We start from the raw sequence: 18,919 nt of genomic DNA on the forward strand, positions 1-18,919 counted from the left end.
CGGGAGCGCAGGGCGCGGTGACAGCCCCGCACCGGCCTCCGCTCATTCGCGGCCTCCTCGGTGTCATTTTAAGTTGCTGCCGTTAGCCAATGGGGCTCCTCCCGCCCGCTGACATCACTAACTAGCCAGTTCCCTCCAGCTGCAGAGCGCTTCAGTTTCTGTCTTTTTTTAAACTAAAATGGAGGCTGGTTTCTTGCCTTAAGGAATACATTGCCTTGCCTGCTGGAGCCTAGATGTTGACATGTAACAGAGCTGGCAGCAGGATGGTGGTTGACGCAGCCAATTCCAATGGGCCGTTCCAGCCCGTGGCCCTTTTGCATATTAGAGGTGAGTTATTGTGCGTGCGGGAGTGAATCGCGACCCTCTGACGAGCTAATAAATGGCTATTGTGGTGCTGGGGTGAGGGGAGCAGGAAGTCCTTTGTAGCCCAGTCCCTGTCGGTGTGTCCAGCCGCGCTAAAACCGGGGGGGGATCGACACCCGTGTGCCACTAAACGCGTTTGGGGAAGATTTAAGAATTCGCGGAGGCATTGCATACATAGTTAAAAGCAGGTTTTACTGCTTTCTGCCGTAACTCTCCCATCCCCCTTTCAAGCTGTGCTGATGTCAAAGGATGTGAAGTCACTACCCCAGAAAGGTACTGAGTGGGGGGAGGGAAGAGCCAAGTTATCGCTATACAGTTTCTATAGAATAAGGGCAAACGTGTGGTAGCGCTTCAAAGCCTTTTTTGTGTGAATCGTTCGGGTGGAGCTCCTTTAAAACCCGCTGCAGCTTGTAAAAGAATTGGGAGTGTTGGTGGGGAGGACATTTGTTATGAAAATATCCTTTATGTATTCAGAAAGCATTTCCTCGAAGAGATGCGGGTCGGCTGTAACAAGCAAGCTCTTATGTGTGCCTATCGCTTTGTGCAGTTTTGAATGTTAAATTTCTTCACCCAATATGTTCTTTGGGGTTTATAGAATTAGCACGTTGCAAATCTACATTTTACATAATTCATTGGGAAAATACATGGTGGTATGACACTTTCGCCTAATACCGAGTGTGTGTCTCTTGTTCTGTGTTTTTGCAGTTAGTAAAATTTTGCATTGCTATGGGTTTTTTGTGTGTGTTTTCTTTAGCTGGCTGCTAACCAAACAAAGCGCTTTTTTTTAAATGTCTTCCTTAAGGTGGTTTTGGTTTAGAACTTTTTATGAAAGCAGAATACGTATTAGCTGGGATCCGCACACCTTGAACAATGGCATTTATATGCAAGAAACACAGCTGATACAGCTTTTCAATTACCTTTGCTTCTCAGCTTTCACTGAACATAGTGTGTAGCTCTGTTAGTACTGAAAAAATTACATTTTTAATTAATATCCCACAGACTGAAAAAAATTTGCTTTGAAAGTTTAAAAAAAAATATATGTTCAGAAGCCTGCTCCTTGTAAGCAGTAGCACTTGTCTTCACATATTAAGAAATCATGATTTCTCTACCTTTTAAGAGCCGTATCCTTCTCTGTCTGAAGTGGGACTGGATGCATTCTAGAAGACTCTAATTTTGGTCTGTGAGTGGGGGGGGGAAACGCGATAAAATTCCCTTGAGTTAGAATAGGGACTGTGCTTGTTGTCAAGGGAATATAAATGCAGCTGCCTGACCTGTAGACAGGCCTTTGCTTTTCACTCTGCGCAAATCACCTTAATTCTCTGATAGACGCTGCCTTTTGGAAGGAGAGAAGCACCATCTTTTAAAGGTGCACGTCAGGGAAACAAACCAAGGTTGGAATCGGAATGATGAAATGTTACAGTGATGAATCTTAATAATCCTTTGTCTCAATACGATAACAAGGTTCTTGTTAGTGAATTTATTATCCCTGTTGTTGCTCCAATCAAATACATAATTGTGGAAACAAATTTTAAGAAACTGTTCTGAAATCTACTTTCCTAAACCCTAAATTTTTGGTACACTGAATAATACAGTAGTAGAGTAGAGATTAAGGAGTTTTATGGTTTGGGGTTTTTGTAGGGTTTTTTTGTTTTGGGGTTTTTTGGGGGGTTGGTTTGTTGTTTGTTTGGGGGTTTTTGTTTGGGTTTTGGTTGTTTGTTTTTTTTTTTTAATAGGTGATGAGAGTGGACTTGTAAGCAATTAAGGAATAACTGGGAGATTGTTTTGCATTTTTCAGGTGGTAGGAAATTATTTGGATCTCTGGTGTTATAACCTAGAGGAATTCCTTGATGCTGGGAGGGGAAAAGCATCTCTTCAATACATATATGTATACAGAAGTTGCTTTGTTTCTTGGCATGTACCTTATCTCACAAGCTGCTCTAATGTTACCAGTACTGATCTGCTTCTAAAATGCAGCCTGTCAGAACAATACATACGAAATAATAAGCAGTAAAAATGAATTGGTAACTCTGAAGCCTAATGACAAATGTTTACTGTTTGTCTCAATCCATGCTACTTTTACAGTTGTCCTTTTGACATCATCTGTTGCAGTATAATATTAAATTTCTAGTAGAAGTACTCCTCTTAGCAGCTGTAAGAGCTAAAACTTCAATGTCAAAAGAGGCGGGAGGGACACAAGCCACTTAGCTGTTTCTAGTAGGTCTAGTTTGTTGTAATAGAGAAGGTATTGCTTTATGACAAATTGCATATAATCTTTAAACTACAATTTTGAGATGATATATTGTATTTTACCCTTATATTGTGGCTACCATATTTGGCCTTATTTTTAAGAACATCTGTGAAGCCTTGTGGACTATACTATCAGGATTTCTTTGACAACAAAAATTGCAGTCTTGCTTTTAAAGTTAATTCTAAAACACTTTCTGTACCTGGATCATATGGTGTATGTACTGTTTGCAGAATAAAAAGGAAATATTTTGATCTGGCATGGGATGGGAGCTTGCTCCTCTTCCTCCTGCCCCTCCTAAACTGCAGACAGCTTTATTGTCTGGACTACTTACAGGTTTGCTGAAACAACACAGTTGGAAAATAGATGCAGGTGGTTTTTTAAAATGATGCTACAAATTGATGTCTTGTGAATAAGGGTGTCGGAATTTTGTTGACTGCTGTTGCTGTCACTGGTATCTGCACCATCACCAGTAAGGAGGAGCAGTAGGTATTGGTAGGATAGGAGGTGTCAGGGCTCCAAATGCCCCATCCTCTGTAGTTCAGTTGGCTGCCAGTGCTCAAGGTCATCTTGGGTATGGTGCAGCCACGTAACCTTGAGTCAGACTGCTGTGGAAAGAGCTGTGAGAAGTGTTGTCAGGGTTCCCCTTTCACTCATGGGTTGTCTTTAAGCTCAGGCCCTTGGCCTTGGTCGTTGCCTCAGCTAGGTTGCAGCTACGTGTTGTCTAGCCACGTACCTCGCTGATCTGGATGCTGACATGTTGAGTACCTGGCTTGGTGTGCCTCTCCACGGTGGAATTGTTCAGCAACCACTGGACTGTTGTCTGACCCTGATCGCTGTCAATACATCTGCTTTCCTTTCTTCATTCAGGTACTGTGAGACATGCCCTTTGTCACAACCGTAGACTGTTGGCAGTTGTTCAAGACCAATGTGTAGAAATCAGGTCTGCAGAAGATGACTTTGAACCTGTTGTTGGAAAATACCAAGCACCAAAAGAGCCTAATCCACACTGAACGCAAGTGGCGTGGTGCCATTGCTGTATGTTATTTGCTTCTGCTGAAAGCACTGGCTCAGTGAGAGTGTTTGGCCTGCTGGGGTAGTGAGCCCTTGGTCATTCCACCCACAACAGGCTTTCCAGGAGATCTGAGTTCTACTGTTGCATTGATCTTTCTGGAGTACAGAGATAGCCACGTACTGGTCAGCTGAGCTGCTTGTCACTGGTTATCATGGTGAACTGAAAACTTACCTTGAAATGATCCAAAGCTTCCAAGAAAATTACAATTTCGGTTTGAGCAGCCATTATGGCCATGGAACAGCTACTGTAGTTTGTGATCCTGGATAGAGACTTGAGCTTGTAGCTGGCTGTGAAACAAATAGTGTAGCCAGAGCAACTGGTTGTGGGATTTCTGCATGGAGAACTCATTTAGGATCTTCCTGCATGGGCAGGTCACTAGCTATAAAGATGCCATTAGGACAGCACAGAGAAGAGCGTTATGAGGTATTATGAATTTAAGATTTTTTTCAACAAGGAGAGAAGCAGAGCTGGATGGTGCTTATGGAGCCCTTCTGGCAGCTAAACCCCTAGGGCGATGGAAGTGCACTCAAGCCCCAACAGGATCCATATAAAGGAGGTGAGGCCTGGGGGAAGGAACCAGGACCTTGCAATTCAAGCAAAGAAAGCAGCTGTAAAAGCAGCATGGATTAGGACAAACAGTAAACATTTGTCACTAGGCTTGAGAGTTACCAGTTCATATTTACTGTTGTGAGTTGTCTTGCTGAAAACTGTAGCTGTAGTAGAGTGCAGTTGCAGGTAGAAAATAATCATAATTCATTCTGTAGGCAGATTATAAATGTTTATTCATTTGGGGGGGGGATACGTTTTTCATTAGGAATATAATTCAATGCTGTTAAAAAAAAAAATCTCTTAATACTCTTTTATCAGTAATGTAGAAGTAGCCCAAATGCCAGTGTTTTTAGGAACTCGACACAGATATTTGGACAAAATATAGGTAAAACTACGCACTGATCTGCAATGGCAGAATTAGCAGAATATAGAAGTTACTTCAGTGGGTTGGTTGCTGACTGGCTGGGATTGGTAATGTCTGTTCATGCTTTTCAAAAATTATTTTCAAGATGTTTTGCAAGACATACTGAAAGTTGTGTGGGAAGGAGTTGGGTTGGGTTAGGTACTAACAGCATCAAGTGCCTGTCGGTGCTGTTTTCCCTGAGCTTGGGCCACCTTTGCTGAAAGGTTGCCTGATCACCACGAACTGCTGTCCGGTTCTTAAAGCAGCCAAGTGCTACCTAGCTATTGCAAGGTGTATTTCCACTTACTTTATATTTTCATACTTGGCTATGAAAGGTCAAGTCCCTTTTAACAACATGTAAAGTAGGAAACAACTTTTAAGTGAGCTGTATATTGCACTTAAACCTGAAGCATGCAACTTATTTCTTAAAGGAGAAAAGCTCAGCACTTTCATTTTAGAAAGAACCCAGCATGTGTTTCTTTTTCTTGAAAAATGAATGACCTGAAGATATTTTTGTCTAACCATACTTGCGAAAAGATCATGAAGGCTCTTGCTTTGCAGGAATTGTTTCTGAGCTAAAAAAAAAAATTAAAAATACTCATTTTGTAATTAAATGGGAAGCAGAGGCCAAAGCTCATACTTCAGAAGGAGTACAGACCAAATTCAGCATGCAGAACAGTAGCCATTAATCTCATGATGTACAAAAGGAGGCTGCAAGAACTGGATTTGTTTGGCCTGAGGAAGGGAAGGCAAAGGAGAGATCTTGTCTTCAGCTAACTGATGGGAGGGTGTAGCAGGCAGAGCCGGGCTCTTCTCCGAGGTCCACGGTGATTGAGTGGGAAGTGACTGATACGAGTTGCAACACAGGAGGTTGCAACTGTATACAAGGAGGAAAAAAATTTGCCGTAAAAGTGGTTAAACACTGCAACAAGATTCCAAAAGGGGCTGTGAAATCTCTGTGCTTGGAGATACTTAAGACTTGACAATGCCATGAGCAGCCGGGTTTATCTAGCTCACCCTGCTTTGAGAGGGGAATGAGGCAGTCCCTTCTGGTGAAAATTATGCTATGATTCTGTCATTCTTTGTTGCATGTGGGAGCAAAAAATACAGTATCAATTTTAGTGTCCTTTTTTAAATTCAAAGAGCAATATTCTTATTGTATACTATCTTTTTTCTTCTTCTTCTTTTCCCTTCAGCTACTAAGGCAGACTTTTTAATGTGTCTGATGCCAGCACGCCTATTAGTAGTACTTTTACCTCTGTGTTAACTCTCAGTTTTTGATGTTACGGTGTTTTAAGTGATTCTTATCATGTTTTTGCAAACTGTTAAAGATGGGTGACTGGAACTGCATGCAGTATTAAAAATATTGGCACAATAAAAGGATGTTTTGTTCATTTCTTAATATTCTGTTTGCAGCTCAGCAGTAGTAAAATTGTGGCAGGTATGTGGGTTTTACAGAACATCTGTAACTCTAAAAGTATCTTCTGAACAAGCTAGACCTCAGGAGCAGTTAGCTACTGCTGACTGTACACAGTCTGCTATTTATCCACATTTCTTTACATTTATCAGCTTTTGGAAAGATCTAATAGGTCGAATTAATTTGCTTAGTATTGTGGGATTTTTCTGTAGCTCTTGTTAACAAGTTTTAAACTGACAATGAATACTGCATTAACAAACTGTGTGACCTTGCTGTTCATCTTCTGTGGTGTTTATGAAAATGTTAAACAGTGTCATTTCTACCACAGATCCTTACAACATGTTTCTGTAAATCTTCCTGCATTACAAAAACATCATGTTAAAAGTGTAAAAATCCAGGGATAATTGTCGTTTACCAACTTTCTAATACTTTCCAAGAACTTGATAAATTTCAAGGGTAATTTCCTTGTGCTCAGTTTATCTTTTTTGGGCTATTAATGTTTCATTATAGTTTGAAACTGGCCTGTGCTGATTATGAAAGCACACCTAAAAATGTCAGAAACTCACCTTTCATGCTACTGTCTTTTTTTCTGTTTGTGTATTCTGCAGTGGAAAATGAATTTTATTCTTTCTGTACTTTCTGTGTAACGATAATCTTCACACACATCTTGCGTTTTCCACATAAGTTGGTATTTTTAAGGATGATGAATGTAACTGGTCTGAGCATGTATGTTTGTTTAAATATTAATTTCCTTTAATCCTTCAACACATTTGAATTTAGTAAACATTTAAGGTACAGTGACTCTGTGTGAGAAGCGAGCAAAATCTTCCTGGGAAGAAAGGTACATAGAGTAGACAATCATTTTCTTCAGAGATGCTTCCATTGCAGTGATGAATCATGCTAATTCTCTTTCAGTGAATTTAAATTAAATAATTACAGCAACTTGTCAAATTGCAGGTTTGTTTTTACTTTTGTGGAAATATTCCTGTGCAAAAGACCTTCAAAACTTCTTTCAGCCCTGCTAATCCAATAAATGGGTTTTCCCATGGCCAGCACACATCTTCTGTCCTGCTGGGCCATAGTTGGTTTTGGATCAAATGGGTAAACCTCAGCTGAGATTTAAAGGACATTAAAAATGCTCGTTCTTCCCTTTTCTCCCATATAAGCCAATTATAATTTGATAATCTGAAGGGGTGAGAACCAGCTGCATGTTTGGGCTGATACCTGTGCCTTCCTTCCAAGCCACCCAGACTCCACTGATAATCAGCCTGACTCCTGGAGTTCATAATCATCCATCTTACCAAAAGTATCCTGTATCCTCAGAGCAAGTTCTTAGCCAGTGCTGCTATTTAACATTGCTTAAGCAGTTGTACCCTGAATCATTATCTTTGAAACCCATCCATTCTTCCTTTCTATGAAGACCATCTTCCTCAAGAACAAGCAGCAGTTCTATTCTTTATGAAGCTAGGCCTCTCATATCTATAGGACTGTGAAATGTAAGAATTTCACCAATTAGTATTAGATAATCATTTGAATTGTCAAAAGACTGATACGAGTACAAATGGCTGTATTACTGTATTGCCTTTTGTATGGTTTTGCTAGATTTTTTCAAAGGACATCCAGACATAGCCACAACACTTAGGCAGACGTAGACTGATGCTTTTTTGCTGGTATGTACTGAAGCAACTTGTGGGGAATGCTTTTAATACTCGACCAAGAACAGATTTGCGGGAGGTTGCTTAGTTATCACCGCTGCTGTGTTTAACATGGTGACATATTTATTAACTCTTCATTTACTTTGCATCACATTGTATCGGAGGGTATATTTTACCTTGTTATTGCTTTCACTCTGTGTTCTGTCATTTTTCTTCACTTTGTTGGGCTCTTTTTACCTTTGTATAGATCCTTTGCCCATATGAAGAGTGTATGCATAAGTTCTGCTGCTGGAAATAATGAGGATGTTAAGTGTTTACACTGCGCTTAAAAACTCTAAGGGTATGACAGTAAAACATCCTGGGGAGGGGGGGACAGGACACGACACGATGACCCGGGACTTTTTGTCGAGCTGAAAATTCCGTGAAATTATAGGAAGGTAGTCAGCTGGAATTTTTAAGTTACATTTACTGACTCATAGTGTAATTTGCGTGCCCTTTCAAGGAAGCAAAATTATATTGGCATAAATGCATGTTTTCCTCATACATTTTTTACTCATACATACAAAATCTTGTGTTTTGTGATGGTTGCTATGAAATACATTTTAAGATTAAAATTCAATGTTGTCTGTTTATGAGGAAAATTTTTATTCCCATTTCTGTTCGAAGCTTTTAATAATTAATTTCAACTTCTGTAGAGTCAGTTGATTCTCTCCATGTGCTATCAAATACTGTTAGGTACTGAAACTGGATTGTAAACCACACAGATTGAGCACCAGCACTATTTAATAGATACAGGAATATTTACATCATATGCAGACAAGATGTTCCTCAGGTGGTGGTGGCTTTTACATTCCAACCTTTATGCCCAAGATGAACACCCTACACCAGTGAAAGTACAGTCTTGTCAGCTGAACAGAGCTGGTGTGTGGCTTCTGCCCGCGTGCTTGTGTCTCATGATGACAAAACTGAGTTGAATGATGCTCTGAGCGCATGATATTTTAAAGCCACATCCACACCTCTTAATCAATTCTACTTAACACACATACAAATCATGCAACACCATTTCTGCTATAATTTGCCAATTAAGTTCTCTTTTTCAAATACTGTTGAAATTAGGGGTGGGGTCTGACTCTGGATTGTTACCAGTTTTATGTCAGTCTTCATAATTGCTCTTGTTACTGATAAAGGTCTGAATTTTATGAAGTAAATACTTTCTTTGTAAGTTAGACAAAGAAAAAATGATATATGATATGTAAAAGATGTAAAAAAATTATTCATTTGGGACTTTTCTAGTTGTTTGTAGCAGTCTACTAAATTGAAACACTTTCATTTTGAGGAATTTTATGGGAGGGTTTTTAATCCAAAAACGTGAATTAAAACTACCAGCTGTGTGTCTTTACACAGCCTCTAGAACCAAATTCATGTATTGCTTTCATATTTAAAATGAAAGCATAACAGTATCAATGGTGTTTCAGAGGTGTCCCATGTTCATTCAAGCCATGTTGGAAAGAAAACTTGAACAAAATTGATCAAAGCTTGAAATCGCATAAATAACTTAAGGAAAAAGTGGGTTGTCTGGCCTTAGGGTATAGTAAGCTTCTCTTCAAAAATATTTTCCAAACAAACTGTAATTAGTCTTAACACTAGAATCTTTCTTCTAACCTATTCCCAGAGTATTTTTATATATTTTGCTCCTGTTGCACCTAATCTTCTATATAAAGTATCTTAAAATCTAAAAATTGGTGTACAGGGTGTATTTTGAGTACTGTCTGTTGAAGTTATTTGCATGCTATAAAAACTTCTGTGTTTTTCTTGTCCCAGTAGGAAATTAAGATCTTACTGACCTTTGAATCGGAATAAACACATCCTCTCTGAAGTAAAATTTTGAGCATATACTTCACTGCATAACTTTTCTCACTAGCTCGTACTGGAAACTCTGTTCATCAATGCAGCTTAAGGGATAAAGAATCTAAGGTTTATTTTTAAATGGCAGCAATTAAAATAAATCAATTTTGTAGCACATCTTAATCTTCTGTTTAAAAAGAAAATTGTAAATAAAATAATTAATTGTTTTGGGAAATGTTCTAGGAGTGAGATGTCTAAACGTGTCCAGGGGTTCTGGACACACAGCAGTGGATCAGTCTTGGATTCAGAGCTAATAAAACCACGCAACTTGTTTGTGCCCTGTAAATTCACAAATTTGTTAGAGGCTCCAACTTAACTGCATCACGTAATGAAAATATCCACTCTTTCTGCTGTGTGTCAGGGGTGGAAATTTGGGGCAAATTATCATCAGAATGTCAGCTTTTCTGGCAGCTAAGCAGGGACGCTATTGATAATAGGTACAGTTTCTGTTCTTACTACAATTCCTTTGGAGGACTGAAGATTACTTTGACCAGAGACTGAAGACATCTGTTTGAAGGAAATATGCACATTTGCAGACAGATATGATACAAGGAAACTAATGTTGGATTGTGCAGGAATGATTTTTAGTTAAATGGAAAATTCTTAAGCACTTCATTCCTGACAAAATGTGCAGGTATATTATATCTTTAATCTTCTTAAAATACGATTATGTCAAAGCACCCATTTTAGTACATTTTGAAATGGGCATAAATGACTTTCCACTGTATTTGAGTCAAGACTTTCCTTGCTGAAATGTAATTTTTATTTCCTAGCAGGGAACTGCTGGTAATTGCTGTTAGCATTTGAAATAATTGTGGTTAGCATTTGACATGGCTGGCATTTGCTGCTAAGCAAGTTACTGACCTAGCTCTAAAGTTACTTCTTTTTCTTCTGAAAACATTGTTGCTGTTATGCTTGACCATTTCTTTTACCTGTGTCACATCACACACGGTGCCTAAATTGCACAGGCATATGGGACTAAAAAGTGTTTCTTATGCCAGAAAATGAGGAAAAGTGTGCACTGAATTAGAAAGTAGGATTCTGGGGGGAATACAAAAAACCCCACCCAACACCCCTTCTGCCACACACCCCCCCACACCCTCCCCCAAAAAAACCAAAACAAAACAAAAAACCAACCAAAAAAAACTCCACAAACAAAAAAACCCACACAGATAGGATGGGACTTACTGTGTATTAAAACGTATTAAGAAATTGCTCTCAAGAAACCCACAAAAAAGTCCTGGTGGCATTTAGTGATAATTTTGCATATCTTGTAATGACTGCTGAAATTTTTAATGCTGTATGGCAATTTGGGATTATTTTAGTTGTCAGTCAACCATTCCCCATTTCAGTTTGCATCTCGGCTAGGAGTTACCCACACTGTTAAAGACCTCCTGATGAACAGACTTCTCAAAAAGACTTACCATATTCCCTATCCGACTTCCAGTTTTGAAGAGGATGGAGAATTCAGAAAGCTGATGTAGTGTTGTCATCAAGGAAGGGTTATGGAAGTGTTTGTTAATTTAAATTGAATGTTAGCTTCAGGCAAACTGGAATGTGTGTGCAGTTGTGCTTATAACTTAACCAGAGTTCTTGTATGGAGGCTGTGTATTTATTTGGTTTAGGTTGCATTAGGGTGTGAAACACTGAGTTTGTAGAAAACCATGGAGGTCTTTTCTTCATGCTTTCTAATCTAGTATGTCATCTCTTTCTAACACATGACTGAGCATTCTTCAATGAATTCTTGTGATATCTGTTAATAATTATTCTAAATGTCATCATTAAATTCACCTGTTCTGTCATTCAGAAGCATCCAACAGAAAGCAAGCAATAACCCCCAGGGTTTAGCACATGTCTGGGGAGTGAGGAGAGGAAGAAGCAGGCTGACGTGCTCTGGAGAAGTAACCAAATTATTTTACATTTTGGCAGTTGATCGTTCCTTGAATTATATTTATTGTAGACATGTGACAGGCAACGGTGATTGGCAGGGTACTCAGACTCATGAGCGGTATCCGACTAGAATTCGGGTTGGCGTATGGACTTTGGGTGTGTTTCAGGACACAGCACTTCTGCTTACAGCTGATGGTTGGGCTTAGTTAGCTGATGCTTATTTCAACCAAGCGTCCAAAATGGCAGTGTTTATACAGTGGTTCATGGGTTTCCTCAATTTACTTAATATAAATCTTCTGAATTACACCATGCACTTGAGTTATATTCTGTAATGTAACTGAAGTCTGGTCTCACCACAGTAGTGCTTCATCTCTTTAGAGAGATTGCTATACCTATTTAAAAGCAATTTTAAAGTTGTCAAATGCAATTGAAGATGTTGCATAATAAGTTTGGGTTTATACCATGAGAATGGGTTCAAGTATGCTCTAAAGGCTAGGAAATTGAGGCTTTTTTTCTTAAGTTTCTAGTAAGTGTTTTGTGTTTAAAAATGGGGTTTGCTGTTATATTGACTGTATGTATGCCAAAAAGCTCTACTGATAGTTCTTTATGTGTTTGGTTTCTCTCTCCCCTTGTTAAGACAGTTTTTTCTTCCGTTGTCTATTTGATTATCCTCCCTGTCATTTTTCTCCCTAATTTTCAGGTGGAATTTTTATTTCATTAGCTCAGGCCCATTTCGGCTTGTTTCACTTGTCATTTCCTGTATAAGCATTCTTGTTTTCCTCTTTATGGTACATTGCCTTTAAAGTATTTATACAGTTACCACTTTTACTGTTTGCTTTCTATTTTTAAACATTTTAATACAGTCAAAAATCCTTATTTCTCTTAAATACTATTACAAATATATTCTCAATGATTTTTTAAAATTTCATCTGGCTTCTGAGAAAATAGTTGACTTCTGGCAGGAGCTTAGGTGCAGGGTGGTATTGGTCCACTTTTGAAAAATCATTAGATAATTAGGCACACAGATTATTCACTGTGATCAACTTCTATCATCATTAGACTTATGATGTACACCTGGAAAAGATGTTATTGGAAGTCATTTTATTGCCTCAGGTTTAATATGTAAAAATTATGCCAAATAGTATAAAAGAACAGCAGGTGCTTTTTTTTTTGTACTACTTTACCAGTCAGCCCTTAAAATCTCTCATCTTAAATCTTTGACAGTTAAATGTCATTACTTAATTTCTCTGTCCTCAAAACCACAAATGTAATCTTGTAGTTAAGGGGTGGCTGCCACCCCCAGTAGCCTTCAGCGCTGGATTCCCCAAGGAGTGCAGCTTTCGGAGGGGATTAGTCTTGTGAAGCACCTATTTTGAGCTTCACTCCAGGACTGACAAGCATGTGCTTCTCATTTTTTTCTGGCTCCCTTAAGCTTGTGGGGTTTTTTGGGTTGTGGCTTTTTTTTTTATTGCTGTTGCTGTTTAATTAGTTTGATAATGGCTCATTTAATTCTAACAGCCCTTCATTTTTTTCCATTAAATGGAAGAATATATTGGTTTAAAAGACTCGTAAGCCAATGAAAAACCACTTATTTGAATGAAAATTTAGCCAAGAGGTTTCTTTATGTAGAAACCAAAAATTTTAAATGTTCTGTTCCTTTCTACTTAATGAATTCCAACATCTTGCTCCTGCCTCTCCCTTCCCCGCTTCTATATCATGATTAAGACTAGTTTCATACACAAGCTGTCATAGGTGAAATAACTTTTTTATATTAAATGGAGTTATGGGTAGATCCATGCTTTCGAATTTGAGGTAGAAAATGTGCCACATGTGTATTATTATATATAATACTACATAATATATATAATTAAATATAAATATATAATTAATATAATTTTTATATATTACATGTTAAGCATTGTTTTTAAATCTTATTTTCTACCTATGTGCAGGGAAGTAGTTCTCATATTTTGGGTGCCGGTCTTTTTCAAGTGCATTACCAAATGTAAAACAGCAGCAGTTAGGAACAACGTAGTTTCTCCAAATGCAGGAAAGTGAAAATTTCCAATTACATATTTCTGTTATCTGAAGAACAGCCAAAAGGTATTTCTGGCAGCAGCTCAGTTCCTTGAAAGCAAAGGAGTGAACTAGCCAGTAACTACAGCTGGTTCTCATTTCCCCCCTCTCCTGAATGCCTAGACTGCTGCTGAGGGTCATGGTGCTGCATAAGGCAGGCGATGCAGATGAGGGTCGTGCTTTGGAAGCTTTGGTCTGCTGTACAAGTACTGCTTGAGATTGGGAACCTCCCTTGTGCATCCACCTACCATTCTCAGCTCACCTTCTAACTGGCCTTGAACAAAATAACTTTGCTGTGATAATAGCTGGCCAGAATAGTGCGTGTTTTCTTGTAATCCTTAGGGAAGCTCTAAGGAGTTGCTTGGGAATCACGGGCTTTTTTGTTGTAGATCAGGCTGAAAGGCTATCTAATCTTCAGTGTTCAGTTTCTGACAGGAAACGGGTTAAGTGTTTGAAAAAAAGAAAAAATTGTTGAGAACTACTCTGCGGAATGTTCACAGGTATAATACATGGCAATTAGAGAAGGACCTTAAACTTACAGCTCAGTTCTTTTAGAGTGAGCCTGCATTCTTTTATGACATTTCACATCACTTACTTGTGCATCCCTTTATCTTCATTAGTGAGATAAAGAGCGGAAGTTTGTTCCTCTTCTATGCCACTTAAAATGTTTATATATCATGTTCTCTTGAGCCTAATACAAGCACTCTGTTTTTCCATGAGTGTTCCTGTGGCTTTGATTGCTGTGGTCATTTTTCTTGTTTTAAGCATTTCTTTTGGCAAAGAAACGTTTCTACAGGATCAATAATGTTCCAAATAAAACAATATAAACAGCAGTATGTTTTATGTATTTTCTAGTCCAATGTATGCATACAAATATATCTTGCCGGCTTTGAGTTATCTGCAGCCAAACTCCCACTCCCAGGGTTGTTATAGTATAAAATGTATTGCATATTGTATATAATTATAGTACTTTCTTGTATTCCTCAAGTTTATTTTTAAGTGCTGCTAGAAGTAATAGCTTTAATTAAACTGTTCCATGCATGAGTTGGAAGATTTTCTTATTTCCAATTATTTTTTCCCTGTGCCACCCTCTTATTTCCAAGATCATGTGTTATGATAGAATACTGTTAACTGGGAGAGTGTCGTCTCTCTAAGCAGTGTTAATTGTCATCATGATTTCAAGAAAATCAGTGAAAACTGTAATGAGTCTGTCAAGTAATAAAAATTAAGTTCTGTAACCCAGAAAAGTACTCTTTGCTTGGGATTAGGATAGTAATTTAACTGTTTCAAAATAAGGTAAATATTTTAATTGGAATTTTAGCAAATGTTAGACAAGCTTTTGTAATCTTCTTTCTAGTTTTCTGTGGTTATCTTATGTTCTCTTTTTAAGGACTTGATCACTAGTTCTGGAAAAAGTGCTAATTCTGATAAATCCATGTTTCAATAGATTATGTCCTTTTTGCCGTGCTTTGCAGTCCCTCTGCCTTCATGTCTGCCAATTTCCATTTCTCTTACTCAGGATACTGAGCTCTGCTAATTCTTTGAAAAATGCTGCCCTGGTACTATCAATGGAAATGTCTAAGAGAACACTGCAAACTGTTGGACTCCCTGTGTTGAAGTACAACTACAATAGTGCAAAGTACAAAGCTTCTCTAAAGCTTTAACCCTTACTGCTTTTCCAATGGACATCAAATTTGAAGTACACCAATACTGGCTTTTGACCAGCAGAAGGGACCAGGTTATCAACAGACTTGATATGTTCTGGGTAGCACCCTAGTTCACAGTTAAATGTTGGTTTTCCACATCAGTAAAATCTCTAGCCCTTCAGGAGGTTTGCAGACATGTTTTGTAAGATGTATCGTCTGCTTGCAAGCAGGAATCGCCTTCCACATGCAGACTTTTGCTCTACACCAGTGTCTTAAGGAAGCAGTTACTTTTCGGCATGTGATTTTTAGTTAGTATTTTTTTCTATGGCCTCGTTTTTGCACATGCTGTTTCTTCTCTCTGGTGGTCTGTGTATTTTTTTACTTAAACCTCTGTGTTTCTGTGTGAAAAAAATCTAGCTGCCCATTTAAAATGAGAGGAACTGAGAGGAACATTTTTTACTGATGTGTGTGTACATAGTCTGGTAGCCATGGGTATCTGACAGTTTTAAAGAAAAGAGGTTTGGGGGTTTTTTTACTGAAATGGGGAGCTGTCAGCTGAGCAAACATGGCACCTCTGCTGAGCCTTCATATATGAGCAAGAAAGTGCTCACACAACTGAAATTAATTTTGTCTTCTGTATGTATTTTCTGCAAATTATCAACTCTTTCTTGTTTTCTGCTTTCAAAATGATGTAATGTAGTGAGCTTTACTGACCACAAATTGTGTTTTGCGGTAGAAATTGTATCAACTGTTCTTCCTGTCAGGACATAACCTAAAAACTTTAAACTCCTAGCTTTATTTCAGTTCCAATCTGTACTATAAAACAGCTGTTTTGTGTGACATCTCTGGGTCACCTACTTACCCTGCCTTGCCTTTTGTCTTCTGTTCAGCAACTATTAAATTATACCGTTGTCATAGAAAAATGGGCTTCTATGAAAAAGATAGGGGCTGGATCAATCACCGATGCATAGTGATGCCACTATTACAATGCAAAACTAAAACCATAATTTTGGATCTGAAGGAACATAAAATCTTATCCAGAGAACAGTAAGTTCTCTACAGTGCTACAGTGCAAAAATGTACCATGCAATATTGAACATATGTTCAGGCACTTAAGAACTGAACTTCATTTTTTTTTTTCTGATTATTTTTACTTCTTGTATTTTCTAATTTTGTTAAACCAGGCAAAACTTGTTTTAATATGAAGATAGGAAAAATCTTGGTCTGTTAATATATAACTATGTTTTAGTTCTTTAGCTATGCTGTACCTCAAAAAAAAATGTGGTTTCTCAGGGTGCTGTAGTCTGTCCTGGGTGCAGAATGATGCCACATCCTGGCTGAGAAGTAAGCAAGGGCGGAGGGAGGACGGTAACCAGCATGAACAGTTTGCAGTGAGCTCATTTACCTTTAACTCACAGAAAGAATGGCTGAAAGAATGGCTGAGGCTTCCAAGGAATCTGTTCTCATACAAAGTCAGCTGTTTAAATTTTAGCTTTTACAACCAATCATCTGAGTTGTGCTAAGGCAGTCGGTAGCTGAGTACCTGGTGTTTCCCTGGCCGTTTCAAACTGAGACGGAAAGTGCTTCCTTTCACAGAGTGAGATACTGGTGCTTTTATTATCAGACTAAATATACAGCTGGTATCAATTCTACAGTGGAAAGAAACAGATTTTATATTCATCAGCAAGTTTATGTATCAAGGCCACAGTCTAAGATGATGTTGAAGATTTTAAACTGAATAGTTACTTCTGTATCAATATTGTTAAAATAGAAGGGGTAGAGCTTGCATCTCTATAGGTTGTTTGTGTAAGTTGATCTAACGTTTATCCTGGGATTGGAAGGAAAGAAACTCTGAAAAACCTGAACAAGACAAGAAACTAATCCCTTGGGCCCAGAAGCTTACCTTGCTATCATAGTTCCTACCTTCTTTTGATACTTTTTCTAGTGTATTTTTCTATCTCACAGAAAGGACAGTAGGATAAATAATTGCAGGTGTAGGTATCAAATATGCCTTTACAATGTTTGTTTGTGTAAATCTCTGTCAGGAATTGCTGTACATCCAATCCAATTTCTTGGGATTGAAAGAAATTCTTTGTGATTCTGAAAAACTATGCTCCTGTTCCAGTAGGAGACCAGAAATGGTACTCACTTAAAGTATGATTACTGATAGGGGTAAGTGCTTGAACTGAATGAAGGGTTCTTAAGATTGTTTAGAAACAAATTCTGTGAAAATTATGTAAATGGTGGCTAGCAAAAGGAGGTGGGGGGGTTGTGTATGGCTTTACTTGGTTTTGATTGGGGGGGTGTTTGTTTTTTAAAAGCATTGCTCAGTGAATGGCTTCAAATGTCAGGTTTGGAATAATTATAAGGAGTAGCTTCTGAATAACCATGGCCTTCCCACATCACTGGGGAGTGGAGCACCAGAGTAGCTCTACTATGGAAACTTTTACCTAATGGCATTCTCTTCAAATATGTCTGTTAACTTCAGCAATTGGAAGTTGAGGGTTATCACTTAACTGGAGTGGAAGGTGATGTAGAAGTCTCCATGCAGTTAACTGAAAGAATGTAGCCAGATAGTCCCTGGCATGTGGCCAAGGATAAATGACTTGTCGGGACATCTTGGAATTGCTCTGCAGGTGTGCATACATTCTTTGCACAAAAATTACGGTCTGCTCAGGTCAGCTTCTTGGCCACTTTCTATTTTGTGTCATACCGAAAACAACCTTTCAAATCTTAAAAGTAGGGATGATCTTGATTTAATGGCAAGTACTCCAGACAATTACCGCAAGAGATTTGAGGTCCAGAAGCTTGAAAGCTATTGATGAACACTTCTAAAGCGGGGGAAGACCCCCAAACAAACAAAACACAGTTCCATAAAAATACATGAAGTTCTCAGTCTGTGTAAAGAATATCTCTCTCTGCTAGAATACCAAGGATGACTTGAGGTACTTAAGATAGTCAAGCCCCTTCAAAATAAATGGCGAGGGAGGTGGCTTGCCTTGCGAGGGCGTTTCTTGACCCTCTTAGTTGTCAGTCTTTAACTTCCAAGATTAGTAGTAATTACAGCTTTCATGTTTCCTCTCCTTTCAGGTTAGTGTGCTGTAAATCATTGTAATTGTATGTCCATTAGTTGTATGATTATAGTCTGTATTTAAGCTTTGGATTTTGTGGAGTTACACATTAATAGCACAGTGTCCCTAAGTGAAATTGTGGTGTTACGCTTCAAGCTGAACCACTTTCCATTTTACAGTTAATTGGGAAAAAGTAACCACTTCAACCACTTGGTACATCCGAGACTTTACATTCAGGTCATAAATTCAGCTGGCTTTCAGTATGCAAACTACTCAATTAAATACTCTTATTTTTCCAGGAGAAATTATTCATTGCTATAGTTTTTAATCCAAATAGACAAAAGCGTGTGTATTCAGATACAAAATTTGTGTGGCTTAATGTACCCTCAACTTGTTCACAACACTGGGCAGGAATTCTGGTTTATTTGCCAGAAAGTTGTTGCTCTGTGTAGGGTCACCCTGTCATTTAGCACCTTCTTTCTAGTTCCTGAAGTCTTCACTATCCCTGGTGTCTTGGTGACACTGAAGTCTGTAACTGGTTATGATTTCTTTCAGGTATTCTACATTGTATTCTATATGTTATTCAGGGGTGGTATTTTACAGTTTGTTTTTTTTTTTTCTGGA

At 38.3% G+C, this 18,919-nt stretch overlaps 1 protein-coding gene across 3 annotated transcripts in view; it reads left to right on the forward strand.

Annotated features, from left to right (window-relative positions):
* Positions 1 to 96: 96 nt before the first annotated feature.
* Positions 97 to 18,919, forward strand: part of LOC104124511 (serine/threonine-protein phosphatase 2A 56 kDa regulatory subunit gamma isoform) — a 53,494-nt gene continuing 34,671 nt past the window's right edge. Inside the window, exons 1-2 of one of the 3 annotated variants that reach the window (XM_035892447.1) lie at positions 280 to 327; positions 15,098 to 15,217. Coding sequence is in view for 2 of the 3 variants with exons in the window: in XM_035892446.1 (XP_035748339.1) it covers positions 234 to 327 (94 nt within the window). In the remaining variant the exon portion in view is untranslated. Of the gene's footprint in view, positions 328 to 15,097; positions 15,218 to 18,919 lie in introns of all 3 variants that reach the window. The other 2 variants (XM_035892446.1, XM_009636857.2) reach the window with 2 other exon arrangements.

Source organism: Egretta garzetta, unplaced genomic scaffold (genome assembly GCF_000687185.1).
Source record: "Egretta garzetta isolate BGI_Z169 unplaced genomic scaffold, ASM68718v1 scaffold374, whole genome shotgun sequence".
Lineage (NCBI taxonomy): Eukaryota > Metazoa > Chordata > Aves > Pelecaniformes > Ardeidae > Egretta > Egretta garzetta.